The sequence below is a fragment of the Gymnodraco acuticeps genome, unplaced genomic scaffold (genome assembly GCF_902827175.1).
Source record: "Gymnodraco acuticeps unplaced genomic scaffold, fGymAcu1.1, whole genome shotgun sequence".
Classification (NCBI taxonomy): Eukaryota; Metazoa; Chordata; class Actinopteri; order Perciformes; family Bathydraconidae; genus Gymnodraco; species Gymnodraco acuticeps.
The window spans coordinates 351,919-360,550 of NW_022990334.1; the positions used below are offsets into that span (position 1 = coordinate 351,919).

The 8,632-nt window shown below is 40.8% G+C and overlaps 1 protein-coding gene and 2 non-coding genes across 3 annotated transcripts; all 3 read left to right on the forward strand.

The window, feature by feature from the left end:
- The first annotated feature begins 414 nt into the window (after positions 1 to 414).
- fam122b (family with sequence similarity 122B) lies at positions 415 to 8,207 on the forward strand. Its single transcript, XM_034223250.1, has 10 exons — positions 415 to 1,548; positions 1,694 to 1,772; positions 1,876 to 1,929; positions 3,307 to 3,350; positions 3,461 to 3,515; positions 3,850 to 3,951; positions 4,459 to 4,544; positions 4,853 to 4,917; positions 5,145 to 5,241; positions 6,694 to 8,207. Exons 1-10 carry the CDS (start codon positions 1,391 to 1,393, stop codon positions 6,830 to 6,832), a joined length of 879 nt encoding a protein of 292 aa, XP_034079141.1. The 5' UTR covers positions 415 to 1,390; the 3' UTR covers positions 6,833 to 8,207.
- On the forward strand, positions 2,982 to 3,122 carry LOC117550768. Its single transcript, XR_004569699.1, has one exon. It is a non-coding gene; the product is annotated as a small nucleolar RNA U109 (small nucleolar RNA).
- On the forward strand, positions 3,609 to 3,762 carry LOC117550767. The gene has a single exon (XR_004569698.1). It is a non-coding gene; the product is annotated as a small nucleolar RNA U109 (small nucleolar RNA).
- Positions 8,208 to 8,632: the final 425 nt, after the last annotated feature.

Here is an 8,632-nt window from a genome sequence, read left to right on the forward strand (position 1 = left end):
GATAACACTGGAATTGTCAGTTGAGACATTCTAAACGATTATAGATTAAGGGGGGCAGCTTGAAGACTACTTCCTAAATTGGCATTATAGTAATTATTTAATAAGCTGGTCGTATGACAAGTGGTGTGATTTGCTGCTGTTATTACCCAAAATTACCCATCAAAACACTACATCTGCAAGACCATTCATACCTCCATCACTTTGTTAAAAGCACATGGCCTCCTATCCTTGCAAGCAAATGTTTCACGTGAAACTCAAACTGCCATTTTTGATGCAGCTAAATGTATCATGGAACTCAGATTAAATGAAAATGTAACTTCTGATAATGCAGCTGGAGTTTATCATGTAAGAGTTCCATATGATGCAGGTCACCATATCCCGCCTGAGCATACCGGCAAATGCAGCGGTTTCATTGGACAGGGCTGCTAACGTTAAAAGGGGCGTGAAGTTTGCTGCTAGCAGCTAACCTAGCTCCTGTGTGATCATCTGGGATCTTCTGCTTCATTCCTGGAGGCGCCCTGCAGAACCGAAAAACAAAGTTATAGAGCCAGTTACATGTGCAGACGCCATGGTTTAATGTGCTTCTTCGAGCCGGAGAAGCTATCAGGCTGAGGGGCAGAAACAGTTAGTTAGTGCGATGTTGATAAAGGCCTCACTGTGGACATGGTGTTGTGGGTATCGGCGTTAATGCGAACGTGGCTAGATAGCCTAGCATGCTAGGTAGCTGGGCTTAAAGCTGTTGCCGAAACTAGTTAGCGAGGAGCGTAGCATAACACTGGCTCATATTACTGAGAAGAAACGTTAAACTCTTTAACTCGTTCAGTATTTAACAGCAACTCGTTGAATTAACGTCATAAACGTTAGAGGCATTTGTTGCACTCCCAAGTAAGCTGCTGTACGGTTTGGCTAATGGTAGCTAATTGAACGCGCTAACATGCAGTGCTAAGTTAGCATAGCAGCGTTTCAGTCGACAACCACGGCCGCCCTGCACCAGCAGAGCAACGGGTCGGCAGCTAGCAGTTACTGGGCATTGTGCGGTATGTAACCATGGCATGCTAACCATCGATCAGGAAAGTTGGTGACTGGCCATAACGTTACAGCCAACGTTAGCACAGGCCAGTTTTGACTGACTATATAGTTGTGATTTATAGGATTGTTGAGATAGAGTTGTTAGGATAATTAGCCAGGGTTAATTTGTTTAACAACGGAGTTATACAGACTACAGGGCCTTGCCGATTACAGTGGTGTAACTACATATTTACTTTAGTTTGTCTCGTCAGCTCATTTAGCCTTAAAGATTATGTTTCCTAAAAACACGTAAAGGTAAAAAAAAAAGAAGTTTGGAAAGCAACCATGTAACGCCACTGAGCTTGTTAGCCATTTTAAGTTCATGAATTGGTGGCGGGCAACGGTAGCTAGCAAAATGAACAATTCAGGAGTCCTGGCACAAGAGAAGATGGAGCTGGATCTGGAAATCACATCGTCGTTAGCTCAGACCGAGGGGCACTTGAGACGATCCAACAGTGCACCCATGATAAATGTCTTAAGGTTTCTACAACATTACATAGTTGCACTACTTTACTTTAAAATATGTCAGTGAATGTCTTTATCCCCATTGTAGTAACTACATTTGAGTGACCTCATGGGAAGTACAGACATGACACATGGTTGTTCTGTGAATTTGTCATTTCAGTGATAACTCCCAAGTGTTCCAGAGAGAGGTCCTGCGCAGCCGGAGAAATAGCACTACAGTGGTCAACAGGCCCAACATGGTACAATACATCTAAAATATTAAACACAGTTTCACCAAAGTTATTTGTGTCTCAATTATTGTGTAGTCAATGTTCTCTTCTTCACATGCATCCTTCTTTGCAGGTCCCTTCATCGCCTATTCGGGTCCCCAGCACCAGACTTCACCAGATAAAACAAGTAAGAACACCAGCGACGTGCAGGCAGGGGAGGCAGAGCCTCACCTGTCATACTCATAGACTGGTCATACTATAATGTAACGGGAAAACAACTAAAGAAAAACTAAATAGTAATAATAATAAAATGTCTCCACTGATCTGTGTTGTAAATGTGATTTATGTTTGATTCCAATCGCTTTTTATAGTCAAAATCAGCAAATGTGCCGAGCTCCGCTACAACTACGGGTAGCGATGAGAAGTGAGGCAGGGACGTGCGCGGGCACTAATTTAGCGCGGGCACTTATTTTGTGAGCGCGCTCAAGCCAGTTACTGTGGGGTGAGGTGAGGCACAGATGAGCTCTGCCTCACCTCAGAATGCGTCACCTCACAGAAACTGGCTGGAAAGCGGGCCCTAAGCGCATGCCTGCACCATCTCACTGTAGGTCACCAATGTAATGTTTGTAGATCCCTTTATTACATTTATCCTCGCCATCCATAGTCTCTAAATAACTTATTTCACGTATATATGATATTTAGGCTCGCCGTACAACAGCAATGAAAAAAGCACCAGGGGAGGCAGCCTTAACCTCTGCCGCACTGAAGGGGGCGCAAGTGAGCCCACAGTTTCTTGTTGCTACTGTTATTCTACACAGAGACGGTAGACGCAAACAACAAACTAGACTTTTGAAACTAGAGGAAGATAAGGAGGACTTTTACAAAAAAGTAATTGAGATTGTTTTTTAAAGGTTTTGAATTGAATTGTTGTCCAGAAGGAAAGCATGGACTTCATCTTCAAGTCAAGGTAAGACCCCAATTGTAATGAAAATGGGATCTTACTAAGAAAGAACAATCCTATATTTAGATTGTGGCTATCCTTTTGTTGAACGGTCTGTTTAAAATGAATCGAAGCATCAGACTAAAAAAGTTTTGAAAATAACCGAATATTTCGATTAAGGTCAGAATATAATATTTGTAAATCTGACTCTGAAAGAGTCAGTGCCTCACCAGCCATGAACCTCACCGCACGTCACTGAAGAACACTAACTGTTTTTTTCATATTGGGGGGGGGGGAAAGGGCATGTCAGACCACTGTCTCCCTCTCAAGCCATAGGGATTGATGGTGTCTAAAAAACATGCTAGAGTCAATATATTGGAGTCCACAGGGCCATCGATCTTAAAGAGATGATCCTTTGGTAGTATAGGACTCCAACAAAGAAAATAAACAATTTAATGAAATCCATTGGCTACATTTATGTATTTTTTATTACAAAAAAAAGTTGAGATTTTAAAATGAGATTAAGGTTGATCCAGAGTTGGACCAAATGCACAATGTCTAGTTGTTGCGTGTATAATTCAGAAAAATACTTTCTAATCATTATCACCTTGTACCTTTTTGAAGGAGGAAGGCATAGATGTGATGAACAGAGAAACTGCACATGAGCGGTAAGCTGTAATAATTTGAGGATAAAGAGAGTTGTTTGAATTATTGCTTTGTTGTAGTTTAAACCAACATGTTTCAATGTATTCCTCATCTTCTGTTTTTGTACACACAGGGAGGTTCAAGCCGCCATGCAAATCAGCCAATCCTGGGAAGAAAGCCTCAGTCTGGTAAAGAAAGACTTCATTACAGCTTCTCGAGTGTTATGAGATATGTTCTGTTTGCTTTGAATCCTTGGAAGTGGGCTCTGTTTTGCCTTCCCACTGCATGTTTTGGCCCTGGGCCAGTTCTGGCCTCTCTATCTCCGTAGAGTGGACACGTACAAACATGCTAGATTAACGGTGAAAACAAGGGAGTTATCAGGGCCACCAGTCTTTCAAGGTCAGACTGAGTCGGTAGTATAATACTCCCACACTTATTTTAGAGCTTCTCTACATAGTGCTGTAAAGATGTGATGTAAGATGACATGGCCACCAATGTGTTTTTATAATCCGGTTTTCTTAGAGTGACAACGATTTGGAGAAGTCAGCGTCTTCGTCTCCTAAGCGCGTCGACTTTGTGCCTGTGTCCCCCGCTCCGTCCCCGACCAGAGGGATAGGAAAGAAGGTACGTCTGACCTCCTGTATGTTGACATGCACGTCACCTGACTATACAGTGAACAGCCAGATGAAGGGAGCAGTTAGAGCATTTCAGTGGTTTGCTGTAACCTGATTTTACTAACAGCTCGCAATCAGATTATTGAATGGAAATCTGTGTGGCAGGATGCAATTTATTTAGCTGAAAAAAACCGTCTTCCAGGAGAGATTTTTTTGTTTCTGTTCAGTTAGCTTAAAAAGGCCTCTTCTTTATTGTAAACCACATATGTTATTTGTGTTCTAGAAATGCTTATTTGTATCCAATACATTATGTTTTTGCTGCATAATTGTTTTGGTGGAAATGGTTATACATGCTTGATTTAATCAAAAGGTTATCTTGATTTACTTAGTTAATTTTGACCTTAATTTCACACATAACTTTACTAAATGTACACACACAGTAGGACCAATGATCAGGCCGTTAATCTGTTTTTATCTTGTCTCTTGTCCGTCTTCTATGTTGCCTTCGTCCAAGCAGCAGTGTTTCTCTCCTTCACTACAAATCCTTGTGAGCAGCAATGGCCTGACGCCCAGCCCCGTACCGAGCCCAACGCGACGCTTCAGGTGAGCAACAAGTCTTTGAGTCTTTTGATAAAGAGGTTTTTGATTCGTATCTCAGCGAACAGCAAGACTACTCCAGCACTACCTGACTCCTGTAATTCTCCCCGGGGGCAAAAATGAGGTTCCTTTTGCAAGTCTTGGTAGAAAAAACGACTGTTCCTATTAACTTAACAACTTTTAAGATGTGTCTGAGTAAACTATAACCATTTGATCTGAATTACAGTTACAGTACAGATGCATTTGTATTGCCACTGATTCTGCCTCTATTTCAAAAGATTCTTGGTTGAAAAAGTATTTTTTGTGATTCTCAGTCGACGGAGTCAAAGTCCGATCAACTGCATCAGAGCCAGCATACTTGGACCAATGAAACGCAAAGGTGAGGGTAGCAAACATCTTTGTTTCTCAGCCAAAAAAATGACATCCAGCATGTTAATTATTATAAAATGAAACTACTAGAGACTGCACTGACTTTCGGGTAATTTAACTGAGCGTTATTATTATTTTTCCTGTGTCTGATTATGATTGCAGTTAAGTTCTCTTTTTTAGAGCAAGCACAGTCTGTGTCTCTAGATTCCTAAACGTCAGCGTCCCTTTGCTCTGCAGGTGAGATGGAGACGGAGAGTCAGCCTAAGAGGCTCTTCCAGGGCACCACCACCATGCTGTCCTCAGAGGTCTCCAACCTGTCCGAGCTCAGCTCCTGGTAAGACATTGTGGATCACCAACAGGTGTCATAGAAAGGTGTTTTAAAAAGCTCACTGTGTAGATGAGGATTCAGCCAACATATTGATGTTTAGGTAAATGAAGCAAAGGGAAGAAATGTTACGCGTGGTTGATCATCTGTAAAAAAACTAAATGGTGGGTAAACTTTCTTAGATGTTCATTTGCTACATTCTGTGGTTCTAATAGTTGAGCAATACACTATCATTATAGAGAGGCGAAGTCTCACTTATGTATTGAAGTCAATGGAGAGAGAGATTATCTTTCGATCCCGTTTGAATTGTGCCATGAATTACACATATGATGTTTGTCAATCTTAAAAAATCATTTCCATGTAAAAAAAAGTCACATTTTGTCGTAAAACTGTTGAAATATAAGACTATGAAAAATACGCAACTAGAAAGACTACAAATGCGAGTCGCGTAATTGATGTCATTAACGTTACACATTACACTCGTGTTACTCACCGAAACCTTGTAAAGCCGGTCCCGCATGCTGGCTCTTACGGAACCGACTAACTCCCCTTGTGTGTATGTACAGTTCTCAACATGCCCAGACTTGTAGTGATTTTCACCTCTTTTAATACTTTTCGCTTCATTCTGAAAGAAAGAGGTGAAATGTGCTAACGTGACGGCCGTCTTGGTGTTGGTGACGTGTGCAAGACCAGAGATGTAGTTCATTGAGCGCTTCACACAAAAAAAAAAGTTCAGTTTTACGACACGTTTTTATTTTTTGACCGGCAAAAGTATCTTTTAAATTGACAAACATCATATGTGTAATTTGTGGCACAATTCAAACGGGATGGAAAGATAATCTTTCTCTCTCCATTGACTTCAATACATACTTTTTCCGAAATAAGGTCCCATGGAGGTCCCCCGAGAGGGGAGGGACTTCGTCTCTCTGTTAACATTTTAACTGGGCAAAAATGTGTATTATGCATCTACTTTAAATAGCAGTCATACAGGCATTAATGACTTGCTTGGACAAAACATATTACTAAATTGGCTTTTTAATAGTATAATTAAGGACTTTTGATTTTTGGACTTTGACTACATGTTTTAAATTAGATTAAAGCAGGTTTAATGTAAAAATAAAAAGTAAGATTTCCATCAGCTCTCCTGGCCCAAAGTGAAAGTATACTCTTGCAATATGCCAGCTTCACTCACAAAAAGTTTGCTGAATTTGTGACTTGAAGAACAGATAACCCATCTTAAACCAGGGGTCAAATAAAGCTGAAAAAAGTGAATGACTGTAGCCTGGGGATTAAATCATCATCCTGATTTGACTTGGTCATAGTTACTGGTACCGAGCGGGTGAGGCATTAGTAAAAGTATAGCTTTGTGGGACTCCTTAAATAGATTATAATAAAGCAAATGTTTGCCGCAGCCTCTGATATGACAGCCTGCAGTCTTAACAAACACTTTCCTTCCTCCAGTCACTGTCCCGACATGCTGGACGGCAGCCTGAGCAGCGTGGGCTCCTCCTCAGACTCCCCGGGCAAAATGGAGGGAGTGTCGCCCTCCTCGTCCAGCAACTCTCCGTTCGCTTCCCTCCAGGATTTGTCGCCAAAGTGAGCATGGGATTTGAAGAGACAGTTTAAATATATATTCTAAAAGACTGGCGCCAAAAAGCATCTCTCCAGGGAACACGCCTCCTTTTCAGACCCTCCATCTCATCATCGATTAGATTTGGTGGATTTTCTCCATGTTTGTTTCTGAGCAGCTGTTCTCATGGCTACAGTTCGGAGGGTGTGTTTGATTTAAGGAAGCAAAAAGCCATGGATGAGTTTTTTTTAGTGTGAAACTAAGAAAACGTCTGAAGAAACTGGAGCACCAGCTGCTAGTAGAGGATATGGATGGTGCTCGGCTTCATAGTGAGTGTGTTCATTACTAATGCTCGAGCACTGGACTAAAGAGAATGACTATTTGGATGTGTACATTTCCCCTTTTCGTGCTGGAAACCCTCTGTCAGCAGGCTTCTTCTTTTTTTTGTATGTACAGTCCTGTTATTTTGTATGAAAAATATTTAACTTATTGTTTCCCTGCTTTGGCTTGTAATTATGTACATAATATCCCGTCAGATGTAGTTTTAAGTTTGGCTGTGAGGTGAATGTGGGCACAGGTCTTCAGCAGCAAAGAGTTCTTTGTAAAGGAACTTAAACTACTCCTGGGGTACACCTACGGAGATTTCCTCTGGAAGAGTTGTGTTTTCAGCAGATGTATCATACGAGCTATGAACCGTAGTGTTTTTATATATATGACCCAATCCCAAGACTTGCTGCGTCTTTGTGTGCAACACTAAGGGTTCCTGTGTTTTTGTCAGGATGTCTGTATATAAGCAGAGTGTAGAGATGTTCTGCTGGGGAAATATTTCTGTCTATGAATTTTGTGAGGTTTCATATTCCCATCAAAAGTAAACATCACACCGTCACATGGTGACTGCTGTTCCTGCTGTGGTTAAATTTGTTAAAATCACTTTTTGAGCAGAATGCCCCATCCTGTCAGTGTGTGTGTGTGTGTGTGTGTGTGTGTGAGCGGGATAGACGTCAAACTTTCTTATAAGAAAAATATCCAAGAAAACAGTATACTGTACTGCTTTCAAATGTCCCGATTCCAGTGTCCTTATCCCCTGTGTATGTACAAAAGGAAGTGATTGTAAATCATATTATGGAAGTGTGCCCCTTTTTTTAATTTAAAGATACGTTTGGTTTAATTTTCTTTTTTTCTTTGTACGAAAAAGAAAAAGCAGTCTGCTTGCCCTGCTGTCGAGATGATTTATTTTCTCATCTTATGAAGTGTTAAGGGCATGAATCTAGCAAATTTGATACTGTATGACTGCAATGGAAAAACTGTAATAATCTGCCAAGCCGGCTGACAACTCGCCTATGCTTGTCTTTTGTGATTGCAATCGTAGTGAACATCAGGAATAAATAAATTATTTCTTTATGAGTTTGTGAAGCTGTTTTTCTTGTCAGGAGCACTAAAACGTAACCATGGCCACAGCAGGATATCCCTAAACCTTATTTACTAGCCTGGAACCAAATGGTATGCAAGCAAATCAAATGTTTAAACCTGATAAAATACCAAAGGGAGATCAGAAACCATGATCAATAGAAAACTGAGGCATCGTTATCAAGTGTCGGGCTCCACGCCCAATAACCTAGTGTTATACCGGACAGCTGGACTGAGACTTTATTTCATGTTTGGACCACTGATGTATTGAGACAAGCCACTGCCTTCAAAAGAAGTTCCTTTTGTTTACATGTAAAAGTATCTGCTAGAAATAAAATAAACAACTCATCTGAATCAAGTATCAACACATGCAAATAACTGCATTTAGTCTACATAAAAAAAAAAGAAGCTTTAAAACATCCA

Excerpts from the sequence above, each read along its gene's own strand:
- fam122b (XM_034223250.1), top strand. The coding sequence starts at position 1,391 with ATGAATTGGTGGCGGGCAACGGTAGCTAGCAAAATGAACAATTCAGGA. Across the intron at positions 3,952-4,458 it reads CCAGAGGGATAGGAAAGAAG|CAGTGTTTCTCTCCTTCACT; the intron begins GTACGTCTGACC and ends TCGTCCAAGCAG. Across the intron at positions 5,242-6,693 it reads CTGTCCGAGCTCAGCTCCTG|TCACTGTCCCGACATGCTGG; the intron begins GTAAGACATTGT and ends TCCTTCCTCCAG.